Source organism: Physeter macrocephalus, chromosome 6 (assembly GCF_002837175.3).
Source record: "Physeter macrocephalus isolate SW-GA chromosome 6, ASM283717v5, whole genome shotgun sequence".
NCBI classification, from domain to species: Eukaryota; Metazoa; Chordata; class Mammalia; order Artiodactyla; family Physeteridae; genus Physeter; species Physeter macrocephalus.
Window position 1 is genome coordinate 5,692,194 of NC_041219.1, and position 21,092 is coordinate 5,713,285.

Sequence of the window (21,092 nt, forward strand, 5' to 3'; positions counted from 1 at the left end):
GGGCACGAACCCACGTCCCCTGCATCGGCAGGCGGACTCTCAACCACCGCGCCACCAGGAAAGCCCTCTCATTGGGTTTTATACTGGGTCTCCCTCTCTTCCAGCCCCAGAACATGGATGTCAGTCTTCCAACGAAGAAAGCTCCTTCCAAAGTACTCATTCCCTAGTCTTGCCCACCCCTGACCTCCAACAGTCTAGAAGGTCTTCATCTTAGTGGAGCTCTCAGCCTTATCCAGGCAGGCTGCATTAAAATGTGGCTATGATAGAGAGAAGGCAAGGCCTGGATCACCCAGAGAGAAAAAAAAATCATCTTTCAGAAGCTGCTGAGATGAGAATGGGGTTGACAAAGATAAGAGGGACTACAAAAGAAACACTCATAAAGCCTGTATTAATATGCCAAAAATAATATGTATTATTTGGTTTTATCATATTAATCATGTTTTTATTCTTTGTGTTTTATGACAGCATCTTGGGGACCTTGTTGGCTGGGGAGAGACTGCCCCTCCCAGGACTAGCTAATTCCTAGAGATAGTAAATAATTTGCCTGAACATACCTTTCATATGCAAACTGACCAGTTGAGAGCCCATACTTCTGACTACCTCTTTTATCTAACTCTCACACATTGAGCCAATATTTCTCCTGCCCTAAATCACCCCAGGTCCAGGGACCAAACAACTAGAGACCACTCCTATAGCCCAGAGCCCACTGAAATTATTCAAACTAACATAGGCAAAACATTCTCAGACATAAATCATACCAATGTTTTATTAGGTCAGTTTCCCAAGGCAATAGAAATAAAAGCAAAAATAAACAAATTGGACCTAATCAAACTTATAAGCTTTAGCACAGCAAAGGAAACCATAAACAAAATGAAATGACAACCTATGGACTGGGAGAAAATATTTGCAAATGATGGAACAAACAAGGGCTTAATTTCCAAAATATACAAACAGTTACAATTCAGTAACAAAAAAACAAACAACCCGTCGAAAAATGGACAGAAGACCTAAACAGACGTTTCTCCAAAGAAGACATACCGATGGCCGATGAGCACATGAAAAGATGCTCATCATCACTAACTATTAGAGAAATGCAAATCAGAACTACAGTGAAATACCACCTTACACCAGTCAGAATGGCCATCATTAAAAAGTCTACCAATAGTAAATGCTGGAGAGGGCGTGGAGAAAAGGGAACCCTCTTGCACTCTTGGTGGGAATGTAAATTGGTGCAGCCACTATGGAAAACAGTATGGAGGTTCCTCAAAAAACTAAAAAACTAAAAATAGAGTTGCCATATGATCCAGCAATCCCACTCCTGGGGATATACCAAGACAAAACTATAATTCAAAAAGATACATGCACCCCTATGTAAATAGCACTATTTAAAACAGCCAAGACATGGAAAGAACCTAAATGTCCATTGACAGATGAATGGATAAAGAACATGTGATATATATATATCACACACACACACAATGGAATATTAGCCATTAAAAAGAATGAAATAATGCCATTTGCAGCAACATGGATGATTATCATACTAAGCCACGTAAGTCAGAGAAACACAAATATATGATTCACTTATATGTGGAATCTAAAAAATGATACAAATGAACTTATCTAGGAAACAGAAACGGACTCAGACACAGGAAACAAACTTATGGTTACCAAAGGGAAAAGGTGGGAGGGGCTGCATATATTAGGAGGTTGGGATTAACTACTGTATATAAACTATATATAACTACTATATATAAAACATAATCAACAAGGACCTACTATATAGCACAGGAAACTCAATATTCTGTAATAACCTAAATGGGAAAAAATAGATATATGTATAACTGAATCAATTTGCTCTACACCTGAAACTAACACATTATAAATCAACCATACTCCAATATAAAATTTAAAGTAATAATTTTTTTTTAAAAAAGAAGGAAAAACAGCAACAACAACAGCAACGAATAAATGGACACCTGAATTCCATGATTTAAAGAGGAGAGAAATTGGTAAGGAGAAACAAAGATGAGTGGAACATAATTTCAAGAAATGAGGCAATGGAAACTTCATTCACCAAGAATTACTTTTTTTTTTTTGGCTGCACCATGCGTCTTGCAGGATCGTAGTTCCCCAACCAGGGATCAAACCTGGCCCCGCCCCCGGCAGTGGAAGTGCAGAGTCCTAACCACTGGTCCGCTAGGGAGTTCCTCCACCGAGAATTTCTAATCATAAAAAGTAGTTACTCTTGCTGTATCTCAGGAATTCTTAATTGCTGACTTCCCCCCTCCCTATATTTGTTTCTAGATATATAATGGAATTCTTTTTAAAAATTGGAACTCCTATTGTTGTAAATGTTAGAGAAGTCGCACTATGATATGAATGCTTCACTTTTCTAAGTTTAGAATTTACAGCTCCAGGGCTTCCCTGGAGGCGCAGTGCTTAAGAATCCTCCTGCCAATGCAGGGCACATGGGTTCGAGCCCTGGTCCGGGAAGATCCCACATGCCGCGGAAGAACTAAGCCCGCGTGCCACAGCTACTGAAGCCTGCACGCCGCAACTACTGAAGCCCGCGCGTCTCGAGTCAGTGCTCCGCAATGAAGAGTAGCCCCTTTTCGCCACCACTAGAGAAAGCCCACATGCAGCAATGAAGACCCAACGCAGCCAAAAATAAAATAAATAAACTTATTAAAAAAAAAAAAAAGAATTTATAGCTACAGCCCAGACCCTTTTTTCTAAAGCTGGAAGATCACAGGACCCAGCTGCCTACCAGACACATCGACTTGGGATTTCAAACACAACATATTAAAAATTGGACTTATCTCCTACCCACCCTCTCCTCCTCTAAGTTTATTCACTGTCCTGTATTCCCCATAATTGGCCTGCCAGAAACAAAAAAATCAGGGTAGCTTTCCCCCTCTACCTTGCATCTCCTCATCCAAGCAATCCAAAAATTCCCCTGGTTCTGATCCTTTGGTATCTGTCCTGTCTCCTGTTCTCTGTACCTCCTGACTGCTTCTATCTTGGTCTTTCATTATTTCTCTTGTAGATTGTGACAGCAATTTCTCAAAGAATTATTTGCAGTCCACAGTCCTCCTAAGAGACCATGAATTGAAAAATAAAAAAATTAAAACTTTTTTCCCCCATTTTTATGGGCTAATGATGCATAACTCCATATATTTTCATTTGTATATACAACAAAGGATTAATTGTTAATAACCACCTACATGAGTTACTAAGGATTACTGAAATTTTGTATTAATAAGCTAAAATTAGCACACAAATAGGATTTACCGATTAAACTATACCCTATAAAGAAGTCTGGTAGAATGCGATGTTACTGTACATCAATAGTTGGAATTACCCTAATTTTCAGAAAGGATGCCTTGTTATCATTGTCATGGTTTTCAGTTCCTGCTTTTTGGCTTTTTAACTATAATTTCCCATAAATGTACATTTGTATCATAGTGCTTTAGGTTTATAGCTACCCTTAAAGACATATTCATTTTGATTCAAATATTAATCATTCACAACCCTAATGATAAAGTAGATGTATATATAATCCCATCAAACTTTGGTTTAAAAAAAAATGATACTTCATCCTAAAGACTCAGTACTTGTTTCTCAGGAAAGCGGCAACAGTAGGGTAAGGTATCTTATAGGATCATTTCTTCCCCCTGCAAAGTAGACCACAATCAAAAGAGTTTGAAGATCATGGTCTTTATTACTATCTTGGCTTTTGACTCCTGCCTTCCTCCTCCAAACACACACATTATCACTTTAGTCTGTACTACCAAGAAAGAATCTCTTTTGCACACAAAGTATAATTGTTTTAGACTTCCCTGGTGGTCCAGTGGTTAAGACTCCATGTTCCCAATGCAAGGGGCATGAGTTCGAATCCTGGTCAGGGAACTAAGATCCCGCATGCCACATGGCACTGCCAAAACAAACAAGCAAACAAAAAACCAAAATATAATTGTTTCATATCTCTTGCTCAGAATATTTCAGTTTCAACATTACCTTCAGCAATGACTATTAACACAGTTAGGTGTTTTTCCCTTTAAGAATAAGTAGATAATAATTAAAGCTTTTGACATTCTTCTGAGAAAAACGTACATATACACATACACACAATAAAATCTTATACAACTTAAGAGGTTTTGCAACACCCGTGAAGCCCATCCACAGTTCTTCTAGGAATTCCTCACCCAGCCTATACAATTTACAAATTGAATCTCCTTTGAATAGCATAAAAGGTCTTTTGCCTACCTAGCCAAACTCTTTACTTCCACTCCCCACTTCAAAAGGAATTTCCAGAACATACTATGTTCTCTCTTATACCTCTTTTTTTAAAATAAACTTTTAATTTTAGAATAGTTTGAGATTTACGTAAAAATTGCTAAGATAGTACATATAGTTTCTATATTCCCCAAACCCACTTTCCCCTATTTTTAACATCCTACCTCAGAGTAGTACATTTGTTACAATTAATGAACCAATATCGAAAAGTTATTAGTAAATAAAGTTCATACTTATTCAGATTTCCTTAGTTTTTACCAAATGTCCTTTTTCTGTTCTAGGATCCTGTCTAGAGTACCACATTACATTTAGTTGCTAGGTTCTTTTGGCTCCTTTTAGCTCTAATAGTTTCTCAGACTTCGCTTGTTTTTGATGACCTTGACAGTTTTGAGGGGCACTGATGGGGTATTTTGTAGACCGATGCTTAACTGGGATTTGTCTGATATTTTTCTCATGACTAGGCAAGGTTTATGTGTTTTGGGGAGGGAGCCCACAGATACCATTTTCATCACATGGTATCTAGGATACATACTATCAACATAACTTATTACTGTTGATATTAACCTTGATCCACTGGCTGAAGTAGCATTTGTCAGGTTTCTCTGCAGTAAAATTACTCTTTTTGCTCCTTTCCATGCTATATTCTTGGGAAGAAAGTCACTATGCACAGCCCACACTTAAGGAGTGGTTAGTTACACTCCACTTCCTTGAGGGCAGAGTATCTACATAAATTTTCTGGAATACTTTGGCATGGGAGATTTCTCTATTCTCCCTTTTCTTTGTTTTTTTCTTTTTTTTTCTCTCCATACACCAGTCTGTAATTTTTAATTAGAATTAACTATCAAAGACACTGTACCTTTGAAGTCTTTGAGCATAACAGTGTTTAACTGGCTTTATTAGGTGAATGCTTGAAAGTATTCAACATGAAATTCAATTTACTTCACATGTTTGCAAACACATTATTAGAAATTCTTAAATATTTCAATTCAACTAATTTGAAGTACAGAAGGCTTGTTCTCAAATAACTCTTCCGAGGTGACACGAAGACTGAAAGAAGCCTATGACTTGAGTCCAGGTATCTAACCAACAATCACTATATCATCACTGGTGAGCTCATATGAGGGAACTTCAAGGTTGAGAGGTGCAGACCCCTTCCTGATCCTGCCAGATGCATCATAGTGTGACCCACGGCAAGGGCAATAATAACCACCAAAATCTGCATTTGCAATGGGTACACAACCAAGATGAGTGCAAACACCTATCAAGACAAACCATTCAGGTTTCTTTACTCGTTCTAAATCATGCTGTGAGTCCCTCAACTGGGGTACTTCAACTGCAGCTTTCTGGTCAATCTCCTTCTTGGTTCTGTGGTGCACAAACGGGTTGGCCTCTCCATTTGAAAGCCATGTTCTTGCCCTCTGGAATATCAGATAACTTGATTCCGGTTTTGGACATGGCCAACAAACACATCAGCAGAAGCGTTCATGCTGGAAACGAACTGAGAAACGACATTCTTGGCAGCATATGCGACACCCACAGTAGTTGCAGCTACCAAATAGGAGAAACCTTTTCTAGCCTCACTGCTCTCTTTTGAAGACTTTGTACTATCTAACACTTGAGCGCGACGATAGTCTGAGAAGTCAGACACTTTGATGTTCATATGGGAATAACGAACAGAAGCAGGGACATTGAGGCCCACGGAGGCGACCAAAGGCCGGCCTGCGCGGCCTGGCCACTCGGCGACTCCCAGCACAGGAAGGACTGCTTCATGTCCGGCACTAGCGACTCCGAGGTGGCAGGCACCGCGGCCTGCACTAGTGGCCGACAGGACGGGCGCAAAAGGGCCCAAGCGGGCGCCAACCAACAACATGGTGACAGCAGCTCCCTCCCTTTCCTTTGTTTTTAAAATTGTTTTACCTCCATCTGAAATGATGAAATAGCAAAACACTCCCAGGATTTCCATGGCTAAACACACAATTTATTTCTTGTTCATGCCACAATGTCTATCATAGTTCAGCAAGTGATTCTGTTCCACACAGTCACTCAGGCACCTGGGCTGACAGAGGTTTTACCAACAGGTAGCTACACCTTCTGACACATGCAACTTCATCAGCTGCCAAGGCAGATAGAAAAGTACTGGAGTGTTTTGCACTAGCACTTAAATGTTTCAGTTTAGAAGTGACTCATCATTTCTACCCATAGCTCATTGACCAGAATTAGTTACATAGCTCTCCCTAAATTCAAGGGAGTAGGGAAGTATAATCCTCCCCTGTGCCTGGAAGGAAGAGAACAGACATGGGATGATCCTATCACAAGTCTCCTACCCCAGTTGCCCACCAAACAAAATCCTATTCTCCCTCCAGTTCTCATCCAGCTGAAATGCTGTGAAGCCTTCACTGTCTCTTCCCCACTGACTTCAGGTCCCCTCTGTGCTCCATCAGCCCTCTGTGCAGACCAACAATAAAGCAACTATATATTGGATTGTAATTGTTGGTTTGCATGTCCTGTTAGAGGAAAACAGTCATGCCTTTTCACCTTGGTATCCTCAGCATTAACATGGTGCCTCTAACATAGAAAGTATTCAATTAATCAACTTTTATTATTATTTTTTTTAACTTTTATTATTAATTAGTTAATGGACAAATTCCTAAACTTACAACCTTACAACACAGAACCTTCTTCCATAATACAATTATTCATGTATAATTCCTTGACAATTGAAGTAGAAATTTTTTCCCTTGCTATAGTGAAGCATTGAATAATACCTTCAAAAATTTTCACATATATTGGCATGAGGAATCCTGTGTCTCAAACATATTGTCTTATTTCTGATTTATCCCAGAGGCCTGAGTTAACTCTTTATAAAAGATTCTTTCTTTAAAATTCTAGGTTACTTTTTTGTAAGTGTTTTCTCATGTTGGAGAAGAAGTAGTTTGTGGTTGGTTTTTATTTGTAAGTTTGTATTATTTCCTTGCATCATTTGTAATATCAAAACACTGTTTTAACACAGGTAGTCAAGAGAGAAGAATAACACCTTAATTGTAGGTGGAATGCATTTTTTATACAGGGAATTTACCAATTTTGTTGAATGTCTACACTGTACACTTGAGTGTGCTTCTTTCTGAGACGGCAGAGGAGAAACCTTAAAGGAGCATAAGTCCTCAAAGAGCTCATCATGATGAATATGAGGACAATATGACAGCAAAGCACAGAATAGACAATAAAGTCATAGATTACATGTGATTGACATATGTGTGTATAAACTCTGAGTCCTCTGAGTTCAGGGTTGGCATGCTCTGGATGCAAAGTAGGTTGGAGGGGAGAGAAACTGGACATAAGGAGACTACTTAGAAAGCCATGTCAGTAGTCCTGTCACAAAATTCAGATCTAAACTAGATTTCACATACCAGAGTACATTAAGGATATTTGACTTGCAGGGAAGTGAATTTCTTACATGAGGAAGATATTTTAAGTGTAGTTTTTCTGTATTTAGGTTTATTTTATTCCTATTATTTTTCACAAAAATTAGTAGTCGTGTGTATGTATATGTGTGTGTGTAAACTTTTCCATTTTAGAAGATAGTATTCTTTTTTTTTTGTGGTACGCGGGCCTCTCACTGCTGTGGCCCCTGCTGTCGCGGAGCACAGGCTCCGGACGCACAGGCTCAGCGGCCATGGCTCACGGGCCCAGCCGCTCCGCGGCATGCGGGATCTTCGGGACCGGGACACGAACCCGTGTCCCCTGCATCGGCAGGCGGTTTCTCAACCACTGCACCACCAGGGAAGCCCAGAAGACAGTATTCTTATGAGGAAACTGAAAATTATCTTAAGTTCCTAGATGTTAAAACATCCATTCATTTTTTTTTAGCAGGTTAGAGTTTACCATTCTATATTTGTATAGTATTTCTAATTTACTAAGTTACTCTTTAATTGAAAATCATTTTGAATCGGCAGTCAAAGAAACTATTTTCCAAAATAAATGTGTAAGGCACTGATAACTAGCCCCCATCATCTTTGGGTCAGGTCATTGTGAGACCTGTGTGTAAATGGTGCTATGTTTGTGAGTTCATTTCCTTTCTGACTGAGTTGGAAATAGACCACTCCCATGCCAGCAAATCAGCCACCTCACAGAGGTATGATATTGACCTGAGATGGGGGATTGGGGTGAGAAAATGTGTGGCTGCATCTTAAACAACTTAGAGTGATGTCAAAGGGAGAACAGCACCATCTTCAATTAAATGTGTACATATAAATTGTTGTTAATAAGAAGTTAAGCATATTATCTTATTTGCTTGCTAAGGGTAGCAATAAAATGTTTGTTTGTTGAGAGGGGGGAAAATACAACCCAAATACATGACTTTATTCCCCTATTTGCAACAGTTTCTTCTCTCCTCCCCCAACATTTTGTGATGTTAGCAGAGCTAATGTACGGATTGAAATCGTTTTCTAGTTCAATGAAAGAAGTTTAATGATTATGCAGTTGCACTGGCACAAATAAAAAGATCAAACAAACCTGAAATCCGAAAGTCATACTTAATAGAGAAATGAAATCAGAATACTCTTCTGGAAAGAGGAAACTAAAGTGGGAGCATTTCCATCTCTTTGTAAATAAGACTGTTTTAACACATGTTTGAAAAGTCAGTTACCTATTTCATTATAATTTCTCAATGATGAATACCCAATTATTGTGTAAACTGAGAAAGAGGATTTTGTAACCTGACCGGTTGTGGGAAGGGAAATATTTGTTCATAATGTGAAGAGGGGCAGAAAAAAAAAGGGGGGGGGAAGTGAAGTGAGAGCCAGCCTAAGTTCTGATTGCATAATGATAACAGAAGTAATAGAACAAAGAAAGTATTCACAAAGAAATCAAAAGCTTGCCACAATTATCAGTTGTTCACATATCAAGAATATTGATTTTTAAATAGTCTCTTAACTGTTCCATGGCATTGCCTGGTGTTAGATCAACCTCTTAGAGAAAAATCACACCTTAAAAATAAATACATAAAATGGGTTTGCACAACTATATCGGGAGCTAAAATCAGACAAGAGGTAGACAAAGGAGTTAGAGTGTGTCAAAGGGTGAGAATTGGGTCACAGTAGAATTTCTTCCCATTCACTTCAACTTTTACAAGGTAATGTGGTAAACTGAAAAGACCATGGAACTGACCTGAATCCAAATCCCAGCTCTTCAACTCACTAGCTATATGTCTTTGGGCAAGAGGCTTTTCTTCTCTGGGACATATATTTTTTCATCTGTAAAACAGATATAATACCTACCTTTAAGACCCCTGTAAGAATTATAAGTAATGTTTATTAAGTGGTTAACACTTCATAAGCATTTGATAAACAAAAGCTAGTATTATTTACCTTTCCTTTTCCCCTGTATCTCGAACTGGTCTGGATAATCTCTAATCCTGATTATTCAAACCTCCTAAATATCTCTGAAACCCTCCCAGTTCTTTCTGTTACCCACCCCCACCTTTGTCTGCCATCTGGATTCCTTGCCAGTTTTCTAGCAGCGGTCCCTGAATCCAATCTAGAGTGTTTTGTTTTGTTTTGTTAAGATTTTGATCCAATTACTCTCCAGTTTAATACTCATGAATAGTTTCCCATTGTCTTTGGGATTAAACGCTAAATCTCACGGTTTCGGGGATTAAGCTTCCAGGTCTGGTCCTGCTCACCCCTCCAACTTTCTCTTTGCCACCAGATATCCTAACATTTCTTTCGTTGTCTACACAGTACCCTGAGGAAACAGCAGGAATGAAGACAGAGAAGAGAGTGAGTACTTGGCAAGTATCAGGAATGGTAAAATCTCCTCTATGACTGGCAGTAAAGTACATGGCAGATTACTAGGCTAGTACTATTTTTTAAGCTTAATGATCAGTTGATGGGTCAATAACTTGTGGCTCTGTGCTAGAGCACAGTAACTAGAGACTCTTACAGCACAGTATTACTACCATAGTAGAAATAATTTCTCTTGTGTATGTTAAATAGTATTATTTTTTCTCGGTATGAACCAATTACCTGACTCAAAACACAAAAACAGCAAGACCATAGAGAAAATTAAGTACAAAAATTAGATGATTTCTGGAGTTTGGATGGTGTCAGGGAACACAGGAAATTATCTTGTTTGATCTATTTTGCAAAGAATGGGAATTTAAATTGGGATATAAGTTATATATCTTGATATAAATGGGATATCGAGGGCTCCCCTGGTGGCGCAGTGGTTGAGAGTCCGGCTGCCGATGCAGGGGACACGGGTTCGTGCCCCGGTCCGGGAAGATCGCACATGCCGCGGAGCGGCTAGGCCCGTGAGCCATGGCCACTGAGCCTGCGCGTCTGGAACCTGTGCTCTGCAACGGGAGAGGCCACAACAGTGAGAGGCCCGCGTCCCGCAAAAAATTAAAAAAAATAAAAATAAAAATAAATGGGATATCGAGAACTAAAAGAAGAGAAAGTGGTCACCAATCCTTGAGGAAAAAAATACAGTGGTCTGGATTAGGCAAACCCAAACCATTTACCATTTTTCAATGACCCATATACCTGAGGGGCCAACAAAGTGCCACCTTTGGACTGGGGTCAAGCACTGCTCCTAAGTCAGGGAATGTCCCCACAGGGAGCCACTTTGACCTGTGGCCAGGCTGCTGGACTTGCTGGGAGCAGCTGTGTGCTGGTCCTGTTTCACAAGGCTGTTACACACTACATTAGTTGAAGAAGAATTTACTCCACCTTAACCTTTCAACATGTGGGCTCCCCCAGAGAGCCTAGCGGTGTTCCCCGCTGCAGCCCTTCCAACTGCCCCACCCCTCCAAATTCTCCTAGCAGCCATGCTGCCACAGCAGAGATGAGACTAGGTCCTCTGCACCCCTGAGCCGAACTACACAAGGACGGCATCAGCTGGAGAATGCAATGAGTGCAGCTGCCCTGACCGTGGTCTCCCAAGGTCCATAATGGCTTCAAGAAAATGGCACTGCTTCACTAACGAGTGATTATTTATACCTTTTGACAAAACTCATGCCAATGCCTCTTTTCATTAATACAGACAATTTTGATTTACCAGTGTCAGTTACTTTCCAAGGTTATCCTATTTTCATACAGTTTTTCATGTCCCTCATATACTGACACAAATAGATTTTAATTTTGTGCTAATAGAGAAAAACAGGATTGTAGGAACGACAACAAAAAAAGTGATGGGATAGATGATAGCAAAACATGATTATCAAGACAGAGTGGTCTGTCCGTATGGTCTGAGTCACTGAAAACTGAAACACCTAGGCCTACCTCCAGAGTTAATGGTTACCTGAATCATGGAACCAAAGAGCCATTTTCAGGAAAATAGTTTCATCTCTAGGGCTTCCAAGAGCCATCTCACTTCCCACTCTCCAATCCCATTCAGAGCAGGTAAGTGTAGATCAAATAGTGCAGTGGGTATAAATTTGCTATACCATAAATGGCTGCAGGAAACACCACTTTGCTTTATTTTTCTAGATCAAACAAAATTTGTCTCTAAGCCCCACTTCCCCAAATGGTGAGTCGGTGATAGTCTTTTTAAACTTCTTTAGCTAATCCCCTGCCCAGGAGCTTCCAAGCATCTCAAGAAACTACAAAATCCAGAAAACTTGAGGAAGACCTTAGAGTTTTGGTCCATCACTGAGATGTTCATACGGTGGTTATTACCCAAGCTGATGTGGTTCATTTGCAGGCAAAAGCTCCTTTTCAAAGCTTCATCGATTCCCAAGGCAGGGCAATTTGTGTTCAATTTCCCCAGCAACTACATGCCATCCAAGAGACCTCTTGCCATTGCTCTGGGCCCCCCATGGGAGTGGGATGCAGGGCCCTGCCACTTTTTAAGCCTGCTACCACTATCATCTTAGATCTGGCCAAATTTGCTTCCTCAATACCCCTGGCCTCAGGGAGTCTCCTCCCCAGTTTATCCTCCTTCAATGATATAGTCTCCCAAAGAAAAAACCTGGATGGGACATAGTGTTCCAGGAGCTTGGCAACTTGTGCTTTATTCCAAGGAATATAAATTCTATTCTTGTAAGAGTATTTTTTAGCCTTTAAAAAAATTTAACTATACAGTAATAATGATCCTACCAAAACAGCATTGTTCCAAGATACTCTCTCATGTTTATCTTTATATAGCTTATATGCCATTTTAATGCAGCTCATGAAGCTCAGTGAAAATTAATATTTAACTCCTTTCCATTGAAGCTTAAGAGATCACTGATCTGGGTACAGAAGAGCTGTATAGGAGAAAGATAATTTTAAAGTTAAATGGCAGACTATTTCTACAAATATGGCTGAGTTCATATACATAGAGGGATGTCGAGGACTTCAAAATAATCATCCTTTATTTTAGTGATTGTGCACATTCCTCTCTGTGTGTGTAATTATTTATTATTTTGCTAATTGCAGAAGTAATATATGCTGAAAGAAGAAAACATGGAAAATGCCAAAATATACAAATTGAGTAAGAATTCTGAAGAGTATTCATAAATAACCACTGTAAACATTCTGGTGTATGTCTTTTAGTTCTTTTTCTTATGTAATACATTTTTAAACTTTTTTTATCATAAAATACATGTATATATTTTTAAAGTCAAATAAAGTGTTATAAGTTTAATGATGAAAAATAGCCCTAACCTTTCTCATCCAATTCCCAACACTAGAGGTAATAATCCCTTTCAACTTATTTAGCTATTTTTAGCTTCTTTAGCTATATTCTAGTATTACAGCCGTATATCTCAAGAGCATGATTATTATACTCAGTTTTTATTTTCAGTCATAGACATTTTCTATTTATTTCCACCCAGGAAGATGAAGATTTAGCTCTCTCTCAGCTCCCCTTGCCTTGTTGTTCCCCTTTACAAGCATGCACAAACACTCACTGATGAGTATAATTTGATGGTATAATTTGGTTGTATTTCTATTCTTAAGTTTTTTTGGTTTCCTTGGAGTTAATCATTGCCTTACTTTTCTGTTTGCTTAGTTTTCCATGTACTTATTCATGTATTAATTCATTACCCAAAGTCTCAGCCAGAGTTGTCAAACTCCCTTCAATAGGTTCAGACATTCCAGGCCATCGTTTCTGATTTTCCCCAGGGAGTCCACAGGGACACTTCTCCCTTCATCTCTGTAATTTCCCTTCTCCTCTTTCCTGTATTAGAACCCTGTTTCCTAGAACCCACATCTTCTATCTTATTTGCTCCTTTTACTTTTTATTTGTTTATTTATTTTTTGGCAGCACTGCACGATTTGTGGGATCTTAGTTCCCCAACCAGGGATTGAACCCGGGCCCCGGCAATGAATGCACCAAGTCCAAAGCACTGAATTGCCAGGGAATTCCCAAGAATACATCATTTTGTAATTTCTAGAGACATATGCCTTTTCATAGTACAATTTTTTTAAAGTGGCGAAAAGAACATGTTATTAACAGACCCAAATATCTTTAGTTTCTCTGTAATAAGTCAAAAGCAGAGAACCTTAACCTATGTTTGGCAATTAATGTTTCAGTATTTTCTCTTATTTGGAAATTATCTAGATATTCAATGAATATCCATCATTTACAGTTAAAGTTACGAAAAGATTTTGGAAACTATTTTTAAGCAGACATATTTTATAGAACATAATGATTGATGCAAAATTCATTTACAAACTTTTCTCCCACTTACATCCATTTAATTCATGCGTTCTTAACAATTATTCTTGAGTGGCCATGAAAATTTCATGAGATATGAAAAGTTAACCATCATTTTAAGTTATTTTTGTTGTTGACAAACTAGGCAAGTAGCAAAAATCACAGAAGCAAAGAACCTGAACATTTAAACATGGCTTTTTTTCCCCTACCGTGTTGACATACATTAAGAAAATCGTTTTTATTGTAACTTTATTTCCTTAGGTTAAATTTCTAATTTTATAATCTCAAGCATCTAGTAGAGATAACATAAACTTATTTGACTAGTCTTAATTTATATAAGTGCTTGTATTTTCTTTAAGCCAATTAAATAGAGCTCTTTCGCAAGTTTTTAGGAATACTATCCAGAGGGAGAAAAATATCACATATACATAACATACATATATAGATATACATAGACACATAGACAAATGCAAACAGAGATCTTATAGATTTCATTTAAAAATTTTAGCCACATATCAGGTACAGTAGTACAAAACTCACTAGCTTATAAAAGAATAGTTGGATCTAAATGGTGTTTCTGGCAGATTGAACAAGTTAAGTTTACCTGCTCAGGTGGCTGAAGCTTTTACAAATATTTGTGGAAAAGACTTTTAAGAATTTTACTTGTCTTTAATACGTGATCTTATGGAGGCTGTGGACAAAATTTGGGGCAAGGGAGCTTATGGAAATATAAAATAGAAGTTTGTTTTTAAAACTCTCTCTCTCTCTCTTTTTTTCCAGTCCCATAGCTGCTTTAGCCAACAATTATCTTTGTTATTTTTTATTTTTAATAAATTCATTTATTTATTTATTTTTGGCTGCATTGGGTCTTTGTTGCTGCGCGCGGGCTTTCTTTAGTTGCAGCTAGCAGAGGCTACTCTTCGTTGAGGTGCGCGGGCTTCTCATCGTGGTGGCTTCTCTTGTTGCGGAGCGCGGACTCTAGGCATGCAGGCTTTCGTAGTTGTGGCACGTGGGCTCAGTAGTTGTGGCTCGCGGTCTCTAGACCGCAGGCTCAGTAGTTGTGGCGCACAGGCTTAGTTGCTCGTGGCATGTGGGATCTTCCCGGACCAGGGCTCGAACCTTTGTCCCCTGCATTGGCAGGCGGATTCTTAACCGTTGTGCCACTTCCCGGACCAGGGCTCGAACCTTTGTCCCCTGCATTGGCAGGCGGATTCTTAACCGTTGTGCCACTAGGGAAGTCCCAACAGTTGTCTCTTTGGATGCTTACATTTCAAAGATATGGTAAGATCAATATTTCCAAGGGACTGAGAAAGGATTGTAGGTTTTATCTAAGAAGGAACTCGGGCATATTAGCCTATTATCAGAAATCTAGGATAATTACTGTAATGTTTCTCTTTTCTTTAACGGTAAGATAGGATAGTTCAGTGATTTTTTTTTTTTTTTTTTGTAGTGCCAGCCCAAAATATTGGGAAGGTCTGGACCTGGTGGGGTCTGCTTACAGAGTAAGGGACAATAAATCAACTCTTCCTGTGCAGTTTCTGAACTTTTATCAAAGCTATTTCCTGGCTATCAATATTTACGTAAGTTGTACACCTGCTTGAGTGCCACCTGCACTTCTTGACGTTTGTTCTCTGATCTACCCCTCCTAATCTTGTTCAGGAAGTGTTTTGTTTTTTTCTCACACTACCCAAGGTATTCCTCTGTATCTCTCTTCTTTCTTCCTTCCTTTCTTTCTTTCTTCCTTCCTTTCTTTCTTTTTCTTTCTCTCTTTCTTTCTTTCTTTTTTCTTTCTTTCTTCCTTCCTTCCTTCCTTCCTTCCCTCCTTCCCTCCTTCCTTCTTTTCTTCCTTTCTTCAATCTGATCTTCCCATAGGTACCAGTAGGACATCTGTTTAAGATGAGGGCTCTCTTAAAAATCCTTTCAGATGTAAAAGTCCAAATCTTTAATATACCTATTTCAATTGTGACTCCAAACCAGTAAGTCTTTTTTATGTCTTAAAACAAATTTCAAGGTTTAACCATGGACTCAAAAGGTGTCCCCTAGGAAATGTAGCCCTCTCAAGATGCAGAGCCACTCCAGAGATAGCCTAAGAAAGCAAAGACCTTCATTGTCACAGGTGTCAAAGAAACCTCTATCTCCCACAAAGTGAGACACCTGAAATCACTGACCTACTTATCTGTGTTACCAAAAAGGGGATACTGGGATGAGAATTTTTCCCTCACAAACAAGGCAATGAAGGTAGAGGCGATAAAGGCCCCTTATGGACTGAAACCCTTAATTAAGACAAACTCCCCTGAGAGCCAGCATGGTTGGACAAAGAGAATGTTGCCTGTCACTTCATGTCTTAGTCTCTTAGCTGGCTGACTAGCTGCTGATGCAAGCCTGACAGACAGTCCGCACCCCCCAACTGGCAGAAACCAGAGGGAATATTCTCACTGGTTACAAAGCCAAGTTCTCAGTACATAAAATGAGACAAAAGGAGATTCTCATCTTACGGTTTTTCATCCTTATGACAAATGACACAAAAGACAGAGACAAAGGAAAACATGACTCTTTCTGGGAGGCTAAGAATCAATACCCATAGGTGTTGATTACCAACAACAAAATCACAAAAGTGGTTCAAGATCTATCTTCACAAATGTTTTTCTCCTGCCACTGTGCATTTGGAAAGGAAGGGACAAGGAGATATGTTTATCCTCCTCTCTTGACTGTGCACTACAGACAGAGATCTGGGAGACTGACATGGTAAGAATTCTTACCTTCTGCTGGCCTGTTGTCAGTTATCCCATATCTAAACTATAGTCTCTAGGGAGAGTGGAGTGTTCCAGGCTTTTACTGTCCCATCACCAGAAACTGTACAGGAGGAAAAATTTGTTTCCTTTTACCCTTTTAGGTTTTTGGCTGGGGCTCTGGAACAAAAGACAGATTAACAAGAGAACAAGTTTATTAACATGTATATCTCATATATACTTATGAGAAATGCAGGGATGAGTAACTCAAAGAGGTGGCTAGAACTTGGACTTACATATCATCTTAACCAAAGAACAATATATTTTTAGAGGAGCAACAAGCACTAGGCTTCCAAGGGTGGCAAATTGTGGGATCAATGATTCTGATTCAATATATAAGAAATCAATGGAAGATAATAGCTAGTCAGTAAATATTGTTTTGTAGAGTCCTCTGGTGCTGTCTTGGGGCTAAGTGTCTAGGGTTGTAGGTGATTAATTTCTGCACAAATTTATGTTCTGCTTTCAAGAAAATAGGGGGAGGGCAGAGAACTTTTCTTGGATCTGCTTCTTTTCAGTTGCCTTCAGCTCAAAATCATTCTCATGCCAAAGGGCAAGATTTTTTGGTGACATATTCTGGTATTCTTCTGTAGGTTTTGCTATAAAGTTCCCTTGCTTTATAATGACCCTTTGTGTTCTAACATGGAAATGTGAAGTAAGGAATTGTCAGAAAGGAGTTAGGAATGTTGTTCACATGAGACTTATTTATAATAGTAAACATTGATTTATAAATTAAGAGTTTACAATAGTAACCAAAAAAGTTAGTATAGGAATCTGGCTGAGCAACATGGTGTTGTGCTATATAACTATCAAAACAACAGAGTGTCGTGTTCTTTTGTGGAAAGTATATAAAGTAATTTTAAGTGAAAAAGATGAAGACAATATAGTGAAGGCACATAAAACAATTTAATGAAAATGAATATTAACTAAAGATTGGAGCTCATTTGCAGTTACGTAAAATGTTCAGTTTTTTTCCTTTATAGTTGCTGAAATTCATGATAAAATAGGAGCAAGTTCCTCTTTTGGCAATAGTACTAATCCCAATTCTTCCTGAGCAATGTCTTTAAGCAATGTCATTTCATTATTTTCTTGCAGGTCATCCTTAGGACCTCAGAATATCCCTCTTCAAACCTAAGCAAGAAAACTTTTAAAGTCAGTGGACCAATAAATGGTTCCTGTTTTCTACATGTCTCAAAGGGTGGAGCTGCCAGACCACTCGGAGAAGAAGGAAGTGAAAAGCTGCTAAATATCAGGGCCAGCTCACCCTGGCCAGCCTGGAGGTCTGGCTTCTCAGTCAGCATGAAGGCTGTCCTTATTCTGGGGCTTCTCCTCCTTTCTGTCACTGTCCAGGGCAAGATCTTTGAGAGGTGTGAGCTTGCCAGAACTCTGAAAAGACTTGGATTGGATGGCTATGTGGGAATCAGCCTGGCAAACTGTAAGTTAACTCTTCTTCATCCTTCCAAATAGTTAGCCAGGTGTGGAACAGATACTCATAGAGGATGAAGAATAAGAAAGGGACTTTGAGTGAATGGACTCTTTTGTTCCTCTGATGGTTTGTACACTTTACAATGGTTAAAAACATCAACTTGTTCCTTTAGAATCAGATGTACCAGGTGAAGGATTGAGGCAAATTCTATACCTTTCTAAGCATGCCAGGACCCATTGTACGCTTCTAGTGCCACTAAATTTGCCAGCTGGCACATGTAAGCTGATTCAAAGATTCATTTGTGCACCGAGGATATGTCTATCAAGCCCTTGGTTGTTGGACTCCAGCCATTTCCAGTTTGGAACTTGGGTTCTGCAAGCCCGAGTAATGTAGTATTTTTTTCATTTTTAATCCCCCTACCATGATGTTGGGTTTTTAACAGCAAAGTTTTTTAAAAATTACATTGAATTCTTAAAACAGGGACAGTAGGAACCTATTACCCTTCAATCAATATCTATATAAGTATTCCTGAAATGTAGCATGAAATGACATTTTATTATTCTTACTCTAGTTGATTATTTTTCATTTTCTTCCGCAAAATTCAAGATGTGCCCTAAGTAAAATTACTTTATATTTTAGTCCATATCTGTCAATGTAATCACTGAATTGTTCAGATTGAATTCAGACATTTCCCCTCCATAACTATTTTTGAATGAATGAGCAAATGGCTAGATGGGTGGATGGATGACACAGTCTTTCCTATTCTATGACTCCTGTTGTCTGTATTCTAATTTGATATCCAAATTCACCTTTAGGTATCATAAGATTTTCTTTCTCCCAGAAAATCCTTATTTTTCCTGATAAAAAGCATTAGCATATCCATCTGCTGCTAATTACCAAACCCAATCAACATCTCTGTTGATTTTCCTATTCTAGGCTGAATCTTACCTGAGGGATGGGAGCAGGGGAAAGGTAATAGCAATGGAAGAAACAGCTATTTTAATATTTTAAAAAATATGTTACCTTGTTTCATTAGTATTACCAAATGATTTGCTAACAAAAGAATTCTCTTTAGGGCCCTTTAACACCAAAGTGTTAAAATATTTTACAAGTAAAATACATCTTTATAAAGTCATTAGTAAAATAGAATTAGTTAAATAAAACTATATAATTATGCTATGAACTATAAATCATATGGTGTTGCTGTTTATTACTTAAAATACGTTTTTTTCAGGGATGTGTTTGGCCAGATGGGAAAGCAGTTATAACACACGAGCTACAAACTACAATCCTGGAAGCCGAAGCACTGATTATGGGATATTTCAAATCAATAGCCGCTACTGGTGTAATGATGGCAAAACCCCAAGAGCAGTTAACGCCTGTCACATACCCTGCAGCGGTAAGACAAGATAATGTTGAGTGATGGCACAGAATCCATCTGGTTATACTTACAAGAATAGAGATTCAATACAAATGAAAAGGTTTTGAAGGGTTCATCAGGGACCTAGAAAAACTCCATCTTAACTTCTAGAAACTCTTTATTATTCTCATAATTCCTTAAGGAAGAAATTAAAGAGCTGGTATCATAAAAGGTTGCTGTTTTCTAATATACAAAAGCTTCTGGAATGACATCACTTTATTATAACTGGACTTGTTGATGCTTTGTAAAGAACAATGCCAATTGGACATATGTACACTACCAAATGTAAAATAGATAGCTAGTGGGAAGCAGCCACATGGCACAGGGAGATCACCTCTGTGCTTTGTGACCAACTAGAGGGATGGGATAGGGAGGGTGGGAAGGAGGGTGACGCAAGAGGGAAGAGATATGGGAACATATGTATATGTATAACTGATTCACTTTGTTGTAAAGGAGAAACTAACACACTATTGTAAAACAGTTATACTCCAATAAAGATGTTAAAAAATATATATATATATAATATATACATAAAAGAAGTAAATATGACAAAATGTTTTACTGTTAAAGTACATGATGCTTTGTGTGCTTGGTGCTTCGTGACCACCTAGAGGGGTGGGATAGGGAGGGTGGCAGGGAGACGCAAGAGGGAGGGAAGAGATATGGGAACATATGTATATGTATAACTGAGCTGATTCACTTTGTTATACAGCAGAAACTAACACACCATTGTAAAGCAATCATACTCCAGTAATGATGTTAAAAAAATAAATAAATAAAATAAAATTCTAAAAAAAGGAAAAAAAAGAACAATGCCATTCCTCCTACTTACCTTGTTTGGGGAGGTTTAGGGATAATTTGGTGTGCGGTCTTTTTTTTTTTTTAATCTACCCTCCTTTATTGGAAAATGAAAGGATTAGTAGTTAACCAAAGAGGAGGAATATGTGTGGTCCTTTTTAAAAAATTGTTTTTACTTTTTATTTATTATGAAATGTTTTAAATATATGGAAAATTAGAAACATTAGTGTATTAGTATAATAAACATCAATATGCTCATCATGTACTTTAACAGTAAAACATTTTGTCATATTTACTTCTTTTATGTATATATTATATATATATATTTTTTTTTAAACATCTTTATTGGAGTATAACTGTTTTACAATAGTGTGTTAGTTTCTCCTTTACAACAAAGTGAATCAGTTATACATATACATATGTTCCCATATCTCTTCCCTCTTGCGTCACCCTCCCTCCCACCCTCCCTATCCCATCCCTCTAGCTGGTCACAAAGCACAGAGGTGATCTCCCTGTGCTATGCAGCAGCTTCCCACTAGCTATCTAATTTACCTTTGGTAGTGCATATATGTCCCTGCCACTCTCTCACTTCGTCACAGCTTACCCTTCCCCCTCCCCATGTCCTCAAGTCCATGCTCTAGTAGGTCTGTGTTTTATTCCCGTCCTACCACTAATCTCTTCATAACATTTTTTTTCTTAGATTCCATATATATGTGTTAGCATA

General features: G+C 38.5%; 1 protein-coding gene and 1 pseudogene across 6 annotated transcripts in view; one reads left to right on the forward strand and one right to left on the reverse strand.

The window, feature by feature from the left end:
* Positions 1-21,092, forward strand: part of LYZ (lysozyme) — a 43,519-nt gene that overhangs the window by 15,753 nt on the left and 6,674 nt on the right. For 2 of the 6 annotated variants that reach the window (XM_055085194.1, XM_055085193.1), the window contains 3 exons: positions 10,038-10,076; positions 18,075-18,159; positions 19,385-19,549. In XM_055085194.1, coding sequence (XP_054941169.1) covers positions 10,059-10,076; positions 18,075-18,159; positions 19,385-19,549 — 268 coding nt within the window. In that variant the 5' untranslated portion in view covers positions 10,038-10,058. Of the gene's footprint in view, positions 1-9,106; positions 10,077-12,737; positions 12,772-15,388; positions 15,519-17,819; positions 18,160-19,384; positions 19,550-21,092 lie in introns of those variants that run through there. The other 4 variants (XM_028490365.2, XM_028490363.2, XM_007118874.3 and 1 more) reach the window with 4 other exon arrangements.
* Positions 5,379-6,857, reverse strand: LOC102996681 (cytochrome b-c1 complex subunit Rieske, mitochondrial-like; annotated as a pseudogene).